We start from the raw sequence: 16,631 nt of genomic DNA, 5'->3' as shown, positions 1-16,631 counted from the left end.
GTGGCTGAGCACAAAGGGCAGAAATGAAACTTCTGGGGCTTGAGGGGGTGGAGCAAGCACCCAGCTGTGCCCCTGGGGCAAGAGAACCATCTGCACACACAGCCAGGGTGCTGGCTTCCTACTTCCCTCCCACCTCCGCATTGAGAAGTGCGCGTTCAATAATGCAACTTCTCATACTATTAATAATAATTGCCGACCACATACATAGCACTGAAATCTCACCACAACCATATGAAACGGGTATTGTTATTATTCTTCTTATTCTACAGATGAGGAAACTGGGGTCCAGAGAGGTTAAGTGATTTTTCCAATGACAAACAGCTTGTCGGTAATAAAGCCAACATTTGAACCCAGGCAGCAAGGTGTGAACCTGCACTTCTTACCATGGCTCTGTACTATCTCTAAGAAAAAGAGAATAAATCTCTAATTAAATCTCTAAGCCTGCACTGCCAGTCAGAATTTACACATTGTGTCTGACCAGCATAGGGCATGAAAATCTGGGGGGAGGAAAGTTCTTTCTCACAGAAGTGACCCTTGTGTGTAAAAATCAGAACTGAATAAATTCGAACCAGCAGAAATGCTTTATATAGAGGAGATGGCCTTCGAGACTGACACAAGACATTTGTCTTCCTTTACCATGTCCCTGTGTGCTACAGTGACGAGTGAATCCGTGGGTTGCTGCTGAACAAATATGCACCGGAGCACCTACGGATTGGTGTTAGAATAGCTTGGCCCCAGGTCAATTTCCCTTCTCAAAAATTTTCTGTTAAGGAGTTTGACCACACAGTGAGCTCAGAAAGCAAGGGTTGTGCCTGAAGCCCCCAGTGTACAGAAGGATAGAAAATAATTAAAAATCAGAATGTACTCTAATTCAAAATCAAAAGGCATCCCCATCTCTGCCCTTGTGAAAATTGTGTGAGCTAACAAATTAATAAGCCAGTTGCCCGCGGTGAGGTCTGCCCTTTGCCTGTGTAATCACCAAGAAATGAGAGTGACTTTGGTCCGTCCAATGGAGGAGCAAAAGATAACGATTTCTGGACATAAGTGAAGTCATTAAGGATGCAAGAACACTAATGCACTGGGTCCACAGTAGGAAGAGCCCAGTCTTTTGAGTCTGGGAGTGTCCAGCTCCCTGACAAGTAAGCAGAAAGCAGGTAAAAGTGATCTACCCTCCAGGCAGGGAAAGGAGAGGACTAACACTTATTGAACACTTGCTATGTGCCAGTCTCTGTGCCAGGCATTTTTTAATATATATGGTCTCATTTAATGCCAGATCAGTCCATGGGTTTTTCTACTTAGACAGGGTGATGCGTTCATGGTCCAGCCTTGACACACAGAATGATATAGGCATGACCACCATGACCATCGCCGTTATCCTGCCACGTGCAAATGACACACACAAGATAGTGTAAAAGCAAAAAGGAGGAGCGCCTGGGTGGCTCAGTCGGTTAAGCATCTGACTCTTGGTTTCTGCTCAAGCCATGGTCTCACGGTTCATGAGTTCGAGCCCTGCAATGGGCTCTGCACTGACAGTGAGGAGCCTGCTTGGGACTCTCTCTCTCTCTGCCCCTCCCTTACTCTCTCTCTCTTTCTCTCTCAACACGTAAATTTAAAAACTTAAAAAAAACTCACTATCTTAACATTTTGGCTTGTAGACTTCCAATCTTTTTTCCATATAAATATTTTGTGTTCATTTGCCAACATGGGCTGATGCCACCTATGTTGTTGTTTTATGCCTGCTTTTTAACTCGGACATTTTCACATGCTCATTCAATATTCTTTCACGGTATCATTCTAGCAGTTACAGAGCAGGCAGTTGTAGGTACTTTCATCAGTACCCAACTGTAGGATATTTAGGTTACCTTCAAGTTCTCACATTTTTAAACATTCTGACAAATATTCTTATGTATTGGTCACTGCAAAATTATCCAAGTTTTTAAAGGTAAATTTCTAGCATGAAAATTGCTGGGTACAAGGACATAGGCATTTTTTTAAAGTCCAGTTTATTGAGGCATTATTCACCTACAGCAGAACTGGGCCTTTTTGTGGGTACAGTTCTTTGAATTTTGACAAATGCATCAGTCACGTAACCATCACCGCAATGAACTTCTCTAACATTTATTAGCATTCTAAAGCTTTTGATGCATGTTATCAAATTGTCTGCTAGTAAAATTATACCTCTTCCCACCTACCATCAGCCTATGAAAGGTGAACATTGGGTATTATTCTTCAAAAAAAAATTTTTTTTAAGATTTTCCAGTTTGATAGGTGAATGTTTCCATCTCATTCCCTTACATTTCTTTGATTACAAATGAGGTTGCATATTTTTTCACATTTATGCTCTGTTTTTATGCCTTATGGTGTGACATCACATTTATATCCTTATATCCAGATTTTTTTGAAGTATTTATATCTGTAATCATTAACTTCAGTTTTCTTCAACACACCATCTTTGCCAAGTTACAACATTAAGGTTGGGCTGTCCTAGTGTTGTAAAATTGAGAACCTTGCACTTTCTTCTTTACTTTGGCACAATATGATTGAAATAAGCATGCCTTGCTTAATAAGTGGACTTAACTCACCTGTGGCACCTTGCTCAAAGGCTTTTGGAGAATGTGCCAGGCAAAGCATTTTTTTTTAATTTTTTTAACTTTTATTTATTTTTGAGAGACAGAGCATGAATGGGGGAGGAGCAGAGAGAGAGGGAGACACAGAATCCAAAGCAGGCTCCAGGTTCTGCGTGGTCAGCACAGAGCCCAATGCGGGACTCAAACCCATGAACCACGAGATCATGACCTGAGACGAAGTAGGACGCTTAACCGACTGCGCCACCCAGGCGCCCCACGCCAAAGCATTTTTAAAGCCCTCTCGCTCAGTATTCAGAATGTGTGTAGGAGCTCCTGGGTGGTGTAGTCAGTTAAGCATCTGACTTTTGATCTCGGCTCAGGTCAAGATCTCACAGTTTTTAAGTTCAAGCCCTGCATCAGGCTGTGTGCTGATGGCACAGAGCCTGCTTAGGATTGTGTCTCTCCTTCCCTCTGCCCCTACCCTGCTTTTATTTAAGTTTTTAAATAAACTTAAAAAAAAGAATTTGTATTAAAATTCCCAAGTTTTTTCAACAGTTTGGAGCATCAGTGAAACGCTAATACATTGGTTTTCTTAGAATAGGCCAAATTGTAAAATAAAGATGAAAACAAAACCTCAAACGCCACATTTCCATCATTTCTCTGGATTCCATTAGCCCTTGGCAAACACGTATGCTTACGTGAAGCTCAGTGATCCCAGTATGGTGTTCAAAAACTGACTCATTTCTTTAAAGAGAGTACAGAAATTTCTACCTTCAGTTTCCTAGGAGAGAAACTGATGTGAAAGGTAGAGTAAGAAAAAAGATGAAATGTACCGTATCAACCAGTTTTCCCCGAGCACACCCTGGACATGGGCGATTACACTAATGTGCTTCCTAGGGTATGGAAATAGCATATGTTCTCATCAAACCCTCCATCTGAGAAAGAGGATCTGCCCTGTTGGTGATAGCTTCCTCTCATGGACAGGATAATGCTATGTAAATTCCAGGATCCCTGGGCAGTCATCACCCTACTTAGTTACCGCATCAACATAACTGTACTTTCTTTCCCTTTATCCAGGACGTCTGCGTTAAGGCTTACCTCGCCCTTCGTCATCACACAAACCTGCTGATCATCCTCTTCTCCATGATGCTTATGACAGGAATGCCCCAGTTAACAAGCAAAGAAGATATTGAATATATTCGGGATGCCCTAACAGTGGGGAAAAGTGAGGAGGATGCTAAGAAGTATTTTCTTGATCAGATCGAAGTGTGTAGAGACAAAGGATGGACCGTGCAGTTTAACTGGTTCCTGCATCTTGTTCTGGGCATCAAACAAGGGGAGAAACATTCAGCCTAATTCTTTGGGCTAGAATTAAAAACAAGTTAGTGTTCTAAAGTTTTAAGTCAGCATGTCCATCATTGAACTTGGACTGATGGACAGGACATTATGAAAGCTGGCACTTCAGAAATGCAGCTCTGTTGCTGGCTGAACCCTTTACTGGAGAAAAATACTGGCATGTCGGTTTGTTTAAATAATGTTCAGTTTTAGGCTTGTATGCAGGTTTGTTTTTCCTCATTTGCTTCAGTGATGTTGGAGAACATTCTAAGTTTAAACAAACTATTTCTTCATTGTGCCTGCTGGTTTGACTGTCTTATTATCGAGTGCCTCTGGAAATTGGGAATAATTGGTGACATCTCTTTTCATCTGCGTATACTCTCAATTTGGGTCATTCTTGTGCTCCTCAACCTCTTTAGAGAAAAAGACATAATCATTGTAACCTCTGTCTCATTCCCTAAAGGACACTTCCAAACATCCCCCTCCATGTCTGTAGATGATAGCAATTTGCTAAAAGCAAAGGAAGGCGAGTTGGTCTTTTCAGTGTCTTTTGTAATTAGGTTCTTGTACAGTGTACAGCTGAGATGCACAAACATACAATGGAAAATCTGAACCTTTGTGCCCTGGCACTTCTCTGCTGGTCTGCTTCAGGGTTACGAAGAGGAAGAACAGAGAGGAGACCATTCATCTCAACTCTGCCCAAGAGCAGATTGCCAATTCCAGCTACTACAGCCTTCTCCAGCATGGAAACAGGAAGAAACTAAAGGGACTCATTTTTCACCTTTACATCCTCCTCCCTGCCTCACTTCTTCCTTAACTGTTACCCTCCCACAACTCTTTACCCAAGTTGTGAAGTCCTCAAGAATGCATCTACCCTAGAATTCAAAACTTAGTTGAAAAGCAATTTCTCCCCTAGGGTTACTGGAATTTTATGTACTTATTTGTAAAAATGTTTGGTGGAGGTTTTTTTTTAAGTATATTATTAAAGAGGACATTCTAGGAAATATGGATTTGTTTTCACACGCCTTAATTTTACATTTTGGTCTAAGAATTTTTATTCTTTTTTTTAATGGAAGAAGGTATTTGGTATCTGAACAGTATTTCATATTAGCAAGAACACTACTTGCCCTGTTCATCTCTCAGTTTAAAGGACTTTTAAACTCTGACACATTCTTCAGATTTCCTAAAAATTGAAATGGTTTCTTTAAAAACCATGTTCATCTCCTAAATAGCTTGCTATTTATTGGAAGTGTTGTTTAACCTTAGAGAAAGATCGTTAAATTATTTATAAAATATTTCTAAATTACCTATAGTTAATACTTTACCTAGAAATAACTGTCAACCATGTCTATGTTTAAACACAATCAGATATAAATAGGTATTTAAGTTAAAATTTTTCTAAATAGATACCTTTGGTGTAGTCTGAACATTTTTTTTTTTGTATATGCAAAAAGCCTTTGAAGGTATGGGTAACACTGCTTCCTTGCCGGCTGAGCCTTTCCCCTGCTTCATAAGGTGTCTAGAAAGAACTCTTCCTTGACAGCTCGTTCTTTCAAAACTACCCCATCCCCCGGTACAGAAGACCATGCCCTGCAACGCATTAATGAATGCATTGATGGAAGGTAGATGTTGTATGACATTTTTACAACTATTCCCCACCATTCTTCTGAACAAGAACAGGAAGGATGATGCTTTCTAATTGAGAAGATGTAGTCATTATTCTTATAAAAAATAGCTGAGCTGGCCCTTGCACAGATTCTGCTTTTTATTTGAATTGCTGAAATAATCATCTTGATAGAAGAGTTAGAGGAATGTATTTATATTTAGCTTGCTGGCACATGGGCATACCTATTTTCAGATGGACAAGTTCTTTTGTTATGCTGACACACATCACATTGGGCCTGATTCTTCTGTATTTCAGTGAAGGTAGAACTTTAACTCTTTAGACTTACAGACAAAAATTACTTTTGTGTGCCTCTTCCATTCATTATTTACAGTGAATCACATGACCCACAGCTTTTAGACCTTTGAAAACGTTCTAGAGTTCAGGTCATCTCCTCCTGGGAGGAGATTTGGGGGAACTACCCACAACTCTGTCTTCACTGCCAGATGAAAACAGAGATTACAGGTCAGATGATTTGGGTAAAAGCAGCTTTCATGTATGTCCAGGACTGGATACATGATTTGCAGAGCCCAGTACAAAATGAAAATGTGGGGCCTGCCATTCAAAAATTATTAAGAAGTTCAAGAGAGCAACAGCAGAGCATGAAACCAAGCACAGGAACTTCTGACCATGAGTCACTGCACAGGTCACAAGCCTGTGAAGCTGGTGCTGTACAGATCTGAATAATGGCTTTGATGCTCAATTTTGCATTTGGACTCCATCTGTATGAGTTCAGATAAAGTGCCCAGATCGAAATGCTGTTTATGTTCTAATTAAAATATCTCATTTCTGTGGCTGTACATTTGGACGTAAAACACTGGCCCATTGATTTAGGACTGGAACAATGGCCACTAAAAGGAGAGCAAAGCAGATGTTCGAGACCTAGCCCCATATGACCCCATTTAACTACCTTTAGTGAAAGTATGAGGGAGTGGAGACCTCGTAGATAAAATATAGAAATTCTGGGGCGCCTGGGTGGCGCAGTCGGTTAAGCGTCCGACTTCAGCCAGGTCACGATCTTGCGGTCCGTGAGTTCGAGCCCCGCGTCGGGCTCTGGGCTGATGGCTCGGAGCCTGGAGCCTGCTTCCGATTCTGTGTCTCCCTCTCTCTCTGCCACTCCCCCGTTCATGCTCTGTCTCTCTCTGTCCCAAAAATAAATAAACGTTAAAAAAAAAAAAAAAATTCCTAGAGAAGACTCTTGACTTTTAAAAAGGTAACTTTATTAACTATATATATTTATAGGAGATGAATCATTTTTTAAAGAAAGACCAGAAGGGCGCCTGGGTGGCTCAGTCAGTTGGGCATCCAACTTCGGCCCAATTCATGATCTTGCGGTTTGTGAGTTTGAGCCCCGCGTTGGGCTCTGTGCTGACAGCTCAGAGCTTGGAGCCTGCTTCAGATTCTGTGTCTTTCTCTCTCTGCCCCTCCCCCACTTGTGCTCTGTCTCCCTCTGTCCCTCAAAAATAAATAAACGTAAAAAAAAATTAAAGAAAGGTTAGATATGGGAATTCTGTGGGATAATTTGGAGTCTGGGAATCCTAGGTAAATGGAAATTATTTTTTTGATATGGGCCAAAAAATAATTTAGAAAGTATATTTCTGGAGCAAGTTCTGGCGTTTGGCAAACCAGGCTCTATTTGCCATGGCTATGAAATAAATTGTCAGTTATATTTTACAACATGAAGAAAAAAGTTTTTGGATTTTTAAGGACTCTGCCATCTTATATCTGTTTTACCCAACCTAATAATTCTGGTCAATTAATCTGGTTCTTATCTGTGTGCTTGTCTGCATATTTGCAAGGACTCATATTTAGGACAGATGCCAGGGGAGCCTAAAGCACACACCTTGGCAAAGGCGCTCATTCAGAAAGTCAAGAGATATTTCCTCTTCTGGACAGTCCAGCTCTCCCCACTTGTATCTGCATTTCAATTACAATCATTGAATGTAAATTCAAATTAAAGAATCCACGCCTTGTATTCTCTGTACGAGTCTTTTAATGTCTGAAAGTCCAGATATTCCTGAAAGTCAGATTCCTCAACAAATCTTTATGGAGTATGGTGCCTGGCTGGGCTCAGTCAGTCTGACTCCTGACACGGGCTCAGGTCATGATCTCACAGTTCGAGTTCAAGCCCCGCATTGGGCTCTGTGCAGATAGCATGGAGCCTGCTTGGGATTTTCTCTCTGCCCTTCTCCCCCTTGCTGGCTGTCTCTCTCTCTCTCTCTCTCTCTCTCTCTCTCTCTCTCTCTCTCTCTCAGAATAAATAAATAAACATTAAAAAAAGAAGAAAGAAAAAAAAATCTTTATGGAGTGCCCCCTGCCCTACTAGACTGTGTGCTGAGGACTGGGGATTAGAATGTGGAACAAAATCGACCCAGCCTCAGTCCTTAAAGGGTTTATAGTTTGCTGGCAATAGCAGACACCTCATAATGGTTGTGTCTTGTGGGTCAAATTGTGTCCTCCCAAAAAGATGAAGTCCTCACCCTTGGTCCCTGTAAATGTAATTTTATTTGAATTAGGTTCTATAGATGTAATAGAGTTAAGGTGAGGTCATGATGGTGAGCCCTGATTCAATATGTCTGGCATACTCAAAAGGAAAAAGAATGTGATAGAGGTAGAGATTATAGTGTCTACCAGCCAACGGACACCTGGGGTACCAGATGCCGGAAGAAGCAAGGAAGGGTCCCACCCTAGAAGCTTGTAAGGGAGCATGGCCCTGCCAACACTTGCAGATGTCTAGCCTCTAGAACTGTGAAAGAATAAATTTCTACTGTTTTGAGTCCCCCAGTGTGTGATATTTTGTTATGACATCCCTAGGAAATTAATAGAGTGTCGACCATTATCAGTTTTGTGGGGGTTTCTTTTTGGAGGAGCAGACAGAGTTTATGTAAGTAAACCTGTTTGATGCTTTCTACTGTTACCAAAAAGACTTAACTGAGTGCAAAATATGTGACAAAGTGCTAATATACTTAATATATAAAAAGCTGTAATAATTCAATAAGTAAAAAATGAATACCTTATCAAAAAATGTTGAATTCACCAAAAAAATACATGTGGCCAATAACCATATCACAAGAACCCCAAATCACTGCTGATGAAGCAAATGCAAATTAAGATAATTTAAGTGTCTTTTCACCATCAGATTAGGAAAGATTGGTAATACTGAGAGTTGGTGATAATTTGGAAGAAAGAATACTCTAGCACACTGTTGAAAACAGAGCAAGTTGATAAAATTTATGCATGGCATTTTGTCACATTTTATCAAAATTAAGAAGATATTGGGGTGGCTCAGTCTGTTGAGCATCTGACTTTTTTTTTCTTTTTTTTTTGGAGACAGAGAGAGAGCACACAAACGGGATAGGGTCAGAGAGAAGTAGAGACAGAATTCCAAGCAGGCTCTGCAACATCAGTGAGAGCCCGCTGCAGGGCTTGAACTCACAAACTGTGAGATCATGACCTGAGCCCAGATCAAGAGTTGGACGCTTAACCGACTGCACCACCCAGGCACCCCAAGCATCTGACTCTTGATATCAGCTCACGTCGTGATCTTTCAATCCATGCCGAGTGTGGAGCCTGCTTGGGATTTTCTCTCTCTCTCTCTCTCTCTCTCTCGCTCATCTCCTCCCCGACTCACACACAGGAGAGTGAGCTGGGTATGGGCAAAGACAGCGGGGAGCCCGAAGTGGGGCCTGATCTCAGGAACTATGAGATCACGACCTAAGCTGAAATCAAGAGTAAGAGGGTTAACTGACTGAGCCACCCAGGAGCCCCAATAAATCAACTTAAAAAAACAACAGAAAAGGAGGATATCTATTCTCCTACCCAGCAAGTTCACATCCAAGAATTTATCCTTTAGAAACTATCGGACAAGTGTGCAAAGACTTACAGACAAAACCAGTTACCAATATTCTTTATAATACAACCCAAAATTGGAAATGGCCTAACAGTCCCTCAATAGGGGATTGGTTAATTAAATCACATTCATACAATGGAGTACAATGAAACCCCTGAAAAGATAAGGTAGATGAAAATGTATTAACATCCACGTAGATCTATGACATAATTGAGTGAAACAAGGTGGTTACCAGGTCACTGTTGCAGTACAGTCATATTCAAGTAAAAATGTAAGCTTATAGCAACATTAAAAGGCTGGGAGAATATATTCACACCAAACTGTCAATTGTGATTTTTTTTACCCTACATTTATTTTTTTTTTTTCTCTCGGGTTTTGGGAAACTTGATGTTATATTTTTGAATTTTTTAAAAAGGGAAAAATAGTATTTTAATTTTGTGAAAACAATACAGTCTACACGATAATCATATCCTTTAGCTTACATCAAGCCTCACTAAAAGCTCAGAATATTTTGTTTCTCTAAGGGAAAAAAATCCCATGAAGTCAGCAGTTGTCAAGGAGTGACGGCCAAGCTGTTGTCAGAACTTTCTGGCATACAAATGACCGTGTCAAAGTTTCCTGTCTTACTCAACCCTACCTGATTGTGATCTTTGGTACACTAATGCCAGCCTGATCCATCCCCTAAAATGATAATGCTTTTAGAGAAGAGAGGCCTCCAAGGATGCTGTCTGTTTAGTCAGTAAGGGATGCCTTGCCCGGGCCAGCTCTTGTCAGCTCTGCAAATCTTCTACACTGAGCTCTCTAGCTCACACATGACGTCCCCCTTGGAGGTGCAAAGCACCTCATTTTCACTTCTCGGGGAGTGCCAGAATTTTTTCTATGCATTCACTCATTAGTACAAATTAAATCTCACTGCCTGTGGCTTTGGTATGATGTTTTCCTTCTGGGAGCTGGGCTCTGAGTCTGGGTTTATAATGCACCAGTCATTCCATTTGGAGGATGTGATGGAGACAGGGACGTAAAAAGGAACATAGAATTTACCAGCAGCCCCTCTGTATCTCGTAGTGGGTGGCCAGTCCTCTGACAAGTTTTATACGCAGAGAATCAAACTCAGAATTCTTCTGATTACACTTAAGTGTTAAAATGGGTCCCTATTCTCTTCAGAGATGTGCCCACCATGACCCCCACCATTTCCAGCCACATGCAGGGTTGTGGCTGAACAGAACCTCCCATTACCAGATGTATATGGCAGCCAAAGCCATACTGGTCCCTAGCACCCCCACCCCATGCCTTTCTTTGTATCATCGCCAAACACCTGTTCTACAAAATTACCAGGGCCTCCACTGGGAAAATCCTGTGGCCACAAACCACTGCCAAATCCCTGAGTTCTCCCTGGCTCTCTTTCCCCAATCCATGGCTCTAGAAACCAGAAGAGACAATTTCTCCGTATTTTTAATTTTTTTTAATGTTTATTTATTTATTTAGAGAGAGGGGAGGAGAGAGAGGCAGGGAAGGGCAGGGGTGGGGAGGGAGAGGGAGAAGAAGAGGGAGAGGGGGTGGGAGAGAGAATCCAAGCAGGCTCCACACTGTCAGCATGGAGCCTGATGCAGGGCTCAAACTCATGAACTGTGAGATCATGACCTGAGCTGAAATCAAGAGTCAGCCGCTTAACTGACTGAGCCACCCCAGTGCCCCACTAATTTCTCAATTTTGAAGCAACCCCTTGCTTAGGCAGTAATTGTTTATCATGGCAAAGCACATTCTGTAGGTTTTCAACTGGTAGATGAGTTTGACTCCTTTAACCTATACAGATTTAAAGGAGTCTGAGACTTGAGATACCCTAGTGGAAAGCCAGGGTGAGTGTGTGTGGCTGTGGATGCAGAGTGGACCATAAGCCAGTAACTGGGGGATAATCCACTTTAAAGTCAGCCAGATGCCACAGTAGCAGTTCAGAGTAGGTGAGGCAGGAAAGAGGGTAGATCAGTGGCTCTGGCATTTGATCATTCCAAATTCACTACAAACTGTCCACCTGAAAGAGTTGTCTAATCTTGCTAAGCTTCAGCTCTCTCCTCCATAAACTGGGTAGAGAGTGGTACCTCTTTCACAGAACTGCTGTGCAGATTAAATGAAATCGTGAAAGTGAGGGGTGTCTGGGCGGCTCAATCAGTCAAGTGACTGACTTTGGCTCAGGTCATGATCTCGCAGTTCATGAGTTAGAGCCCACATCAGGCTCTGTGCTGACAGCTCAGAGCCTGGAGCCTGCTTCAGATTCTGTGTCTCCCTCTCTCTTTGTCCCTCCCCTGTTCTCGCTCTGTTTGTCTCTCTCTCTCTCTCTCTCTCAAAAATAAACAAACATTAAAAAAATGTTTTTAAATAAATAATGAAAGTGAAGCATTAACTGGAATGTCTGGAGTCTTTGCTCAATAAACAAAAGCCATCGTTTCCGTGCTCCTTTTCAAGAAAGGCTGAAGAATCTCAAGAAATCAAAAGTTCTAAGGCATCATCCTTGGAATGACTTCTAGAAGTAAATGATGGAAATCTTAATGACTTTATAAATATGACATCCTCCCAGTATGACTTCAAAGGAGAAATAATTTCCACTCTATGTCAACATCAGATACCAAGGAAATCTTTTAAACATCCTTCTCTGACCAGTTAATCTAATCAGTGTACATTATCCGTGGGTTCTGTCTGGGCCTAAAGAAAGTTAGAGGGCCTGGAACCAATTGACAAGGCCATTAACTCCTATTCACTTTCCCCCTCCCCGTGAACTTTATGGAAAGTTAATTTATATAAAATACAATTCAGCCATTTAAATGTATCGTGTGATAAGTTTGACACACGTCACACCCATATATCCATCTGTCACCACAGCCAAGATCCAGCACGGCCCCATCACCAAAAAGCTCCCTCAGGCCTGCATGTAGTAAATTTCTTCCCATGTCTTCACTGAAATGCTGTGACTATAGTTTTGCCTTTTCTAGAACTGCATATAAATGGAATCATGCAATATGTGGTCTTTTGTTCATATAGTATGATATTTTGGAGATTCATCTAGATTGCCTAAATAAAATATAATTTAGGGAGGTTCATTTGCTGGACAGGTTTGCTATGGTTCACTGTAGAGTCAAATGCCAACTTTCACTTTTGTCTGCTGTCTGTGACAATGCATGCCCATGGCTCCTGTTCTGTCTTAGATTATTGAGAAAGACCCATTATTACTCTTACCTTGTTGTTTATATAAGATAATAGATGACAAGGAGCTTTCATTTCCTCTGGTTTTGAAATAGTGCAGAGGTAGATTGTAATACTCCCCACTGCTGCCGAAGGGCAAGCAACTAGCAGTGCCAACAGACAGACAAACACAGGAACCCCTGAAGTCATCAGAGAATCTAGAAAAGAGACCTTCTAGAGCAGCGTGTCTCCTAACATGCACATAAATCACTAGGGATACATATTCTGATTCCATAGTGTAGGACAGGGCCTGGGGTTCTGTCTCTCCAACAAGCTTCCAGGGGAAGCCGATACTTCTGGTCCCCAAACCACACTTTGCATAACAAGGTTCTATAAGACACAGAGGCAGATTCTGTGGGTTGGTAGGGAATGTCAAAGCAATAAGAAGGCTGAAAATATGTACCAATCTGCACCTGAGAAATACTACCCAAAGACATGAATTTTCATCAATCCATATATGTGTATGTATATATCATCTTTGTTTTTTCTAATGGCATCTCAATGTTCTCATCTGTAAAATGGGAATTAAACTATCTGTGGTAGGTAGACCTCCGGTATGGTCCCCTATGATCTCTGACTCCTGATGTTACACCCCTGTGGGATTCTTTCCCCATGAGTATGAACTGGGTCTAGTGAGTTGCTTCTAACAAATAAAATATAGCAAAGATGATGCAACATCACTTTCAAGATTGGGTTCTAAAAGCCTATGAGTTTCATCATACTGGCATTTCTAGCTTGCTCTTTCCCACCTTTTCAGTTTGATGAAGCCACCCACCATGTTGTGAGCCATTCTCTGGAGAGATCTACATGGCAAGGAATCCAGGGAGGCCTCTGGCCCACGGTAAGAAACGGAGTGAATTCTGCCACCAACCACATAAATGAGCTGGGAAAAGTGTCTTTTCAAGTCAAGTCTTGTGAGAGATCCAGAGCCAGAGGACTCAGCTAAGCCATGCCTGGATTCCTGATACGGAGGCCATGAGATAATAAATGTTTCGGTTTTAAGCCACAAAGTTTTAGAGTAATTTATTGTGTAGCAATAGATAACTAATAGATTTCAGAGTTGTTTTAAGGATTAAAAAAGACAAAAGAATTAATATATGTGAATGAACTTAGCACAGTGCCTGGCACAGAGTAGCTGCTTGGCAATGCTAGTTGAATCTAAAAACAGCAGAGTCATAAACATCACCAGGATTTGTAAACAGCAGCTGCATCCACTAATCCAAGAAAAATCCATGTGTATAAAGTCTGTTACTTTCAGCCTTGTTGGGGAACCTGTAGACCAAAAAGTTTGACATATACATATAAATACAAAGACATAACTAATACCCATGCATGTTTTACATACATATGTAGATATCTCACTTTTTAAACATAAGCTTGTTTTTTCATGGATCTTAGAGCTGTGCTCAAGTACCCTAGCAAGGAGGAAGAAGAGGAAGAGGAGGAGGAGGAGGAGGAAGAGGGGGAGAGGGAGAAGGAGGAAGAGGGGGAGGAGGAGGGGGGAAGAGGGAAGGGAGGGAGCAGAGGGGGAGGGGAAGGAGGAGGGGGAAGGAGGAGCAGAGGGGGAGGGGAGAGGAGGAGGGAAGAGGAGGAGGAAAGAAGGGGAGCTCCCACTGAACTATGTTTTATAAAGTGGCATTCCCACATTTTTCTTCTCATTCTCTCCCTCCTACCTTCCAGTTTATTCAAAGATACAAGTTCAACAGCAATCATCAAACCAAATGGAAACTCTAAGAAGGGAAGTCAGTCCAGGCTGGGAGCTGCCACTCTCTTACCAGCCATTATGGCCCTTCACTGAAACTGCACTTTCAAATTGGTTCAGTATCACCAAAATCTACATGAAAATCACTGATAAACATATAAGAGCATTTCAAAGTGAGACCAAGTCCATCATATCTATCAGACCTTTATTCAGCATCCGCTGTGTGCCTGGCATTCCGCCCTCCTGGGATCACCCAGGAAACAAAAATAAGTCAAGCACCATCTGGTGGATGGAGCAGGCACAGTCACACTTGACTGTCAGGAAAACCCGTGAGGGAGCATCATAACCAATGGCCACCTGCTCTGTTATAGGCTTGGGAGCAAAGACGAGGATGCAAAGATGACCTCTTAACTAGAGAGGCAAGGCAGGCTGTGACGTGTTGTATTAGGGGTAAATGTAAAGAGTGGAGAAAATAGAAAGGCACTAAAAATTAATTCTGACTAAGGGACCAGAAAAGGCTTTCTAATGAAGGGAACATTTGAGTGTGGTTTTGAGGAATAAATAGGATCTCACCATGTGGGTAAAAGCATTCCAGATGGGGTGAGGGTAGGAGCAGCAGAGACAAAAAGTGAGGTGTAAAAATGTAAGGTACGTCAAGAAATGCTAGCTACAGCACCACAACGGAAGTGTCAGCTGGATGGCAAGAGACTGGGAAGCAAAGGCTAAAATGGGGGAAGATCATAAAAAGCCTTGAAACCAAAAAGAGGTTGGATTTATGACATACATTCTGCATGTAATAGGAAAGCATGATTACCTTTTAAGGACAAGAGCAATCCGGCCCTTCATTAGCCAGCACGCTTTAGGTTGCTAGTGACTGAAACCCAATTCAAATTGGCTTCAGTGAAACAGAATGTATTGGTTCACTCAACTGGAAAGAAAAGAGGTACATCTGGCTTCAGGCTCAGCTGGTGCCAAAGAATAAATGATATCATCTCTCAGCACTACCTTCCCCTTCTTGACTCCTTTCTCAAGGGGATTCTCTCCACGCTGTAGCAAAGTTACTCATCAACAGCTTATGATTTACATCCCAGCGGCTTAGGGCCTTCTGTGAGACAAGAGGGTTTCTCTTCAAGAGTCTGGTGGCTGAAACTTACTGGATAATCTAGATCACCCATTACCATCATAAATGCCGGGGCCAGGGCAATGTAGTGCCCATGCATCAGCCCAACCCAAACTCTATTCACTGAAGGGGGAGTGAGTCCTCAACAGAAAATCCAAGTGCTGTTTTCAAAAGAAACAGAAATGGGTGCAAATCTGGGGAAAAAAAAACTGTGCAAAATAAAAAAAGGAATTCTAGAGACAGTCTTTGGGGGCCAATGAGGTAGAGGTGTTCCCCCAGAAGCCAGAAAGGCCCTGCAGTAGGCTAGTCAAGAGATCAAATGGTGTGAACCAGGACAGGCATCACAGGCATGACATGAACACAGCAGTTGTTCATAACCTCACAAGGAATATTTAAGGGTCAAGGGAGAAAAGTTTTAAGAAGTGTGGAAATCTTAGGTGTCATCAATGGGGTCCTGTGACACAAAGACAAAACTTAGATTTCATCATGTTTCTACCCATGTGAAATAAGTTCAGGTGACCCTGGCATGTTACATGGTTTATGTGCTGTGAGCACAAACACAGGCTAAGACAGCTTGGGTTGAAGTTAGACAAACGGCATACATACAAATCTACTGGAAAAAAAAAACTCATTCTCATTACCTAGGGACTCATATTTTTCTTCAGTTTGCCTTAAAAATAAAATAAATATCTAATTTCATTACAAGGGCCATAAAAATCCTTAGGCATATATGTCATATTAGTACTTTCTTATGTATATTCCAAATACAATGCATAAGAGAAGAGCCCAGGGAAGGAGTTCAGAACATGCCACTCCAAAGATACCACTTTGGCTTATTGTTTATTTGGAACTGAAAGCACTTAAGAAACAGCAGATGCATGAATGCTCTGGCCTCCCCTTTTCTATACAAGCTTCCATGAGAGAGGTGCCCTCTTTATATCAGGAAGAGAAGCACATCCTTATCACCAGAGACTTGGAATCATCACCGAAATGGACCTCTACAAATATACTAAAATAACTCATCTTCCACTAGCCTCCCTCACCGATATATATCTTAGGAACTGCCCTACAATTTACTGCCCCCAACCCAAACCCCTTTGCCTTGTCATTTGTTCCCAAATGTATCATCATTTCCCTTTAAAAAAAATTTTTTTTAATGT

At 41.7% G+C, this 16,631-nt stretch overlaps 1 protein-coding gene across 3 annotated transcripts in view; it reads left to right on the top strand.

Moving 5' to 3' along the window:
• PIK3CG (phosphatidylinositol-4,5-bisphosphate 3-kinase catalytic subunit gamma) overlaps nucleotides 1–4,906 on the top strand; it is a 33,166-nt gene extending 28,260 nt beyond the window's left edge. For all 3 annotated transcript variants that reach the window (XM_047849020.1, XM_047849018.1, XM_047849019.1), the window contains exon 11: nucleotides 3,645–4,906. In XM_047849020.1, coding sequence (XP_047704976.1) covers nucleotides 3,645–3,923 — 279 coding nt within the window. In that variant the 3' untranslated portion in view covers nucleotides 3,924–4,906. The remainder of the gene's footprint in view (nucleotides 1–3,644) is intronic.
• Nucleotides 4,907–16,631: the final 11,725 nt, after the last annotated feature.

Source organism: Prionailurus viverrinus, chromosome A2, assembly GCF_022837055.1.
Source record: "Prionailurus viverrinus isolate Anna chromosome A2, UM_Priviv_1.0, whole genome shotgun sequence".
In the NCBI taxonomy this organism is placed as follows: domain Eukaryota; kingdom Metazoa; phylum Chordata; class Mammalia; order Carnivora; family Felidae; genus Prionailurus; species Prionailurus viverrinus.
Note: the sequence above shows the minus strand (reverse complement) of the source record. Positions and strands in the feature narration are given on the sequence as shown.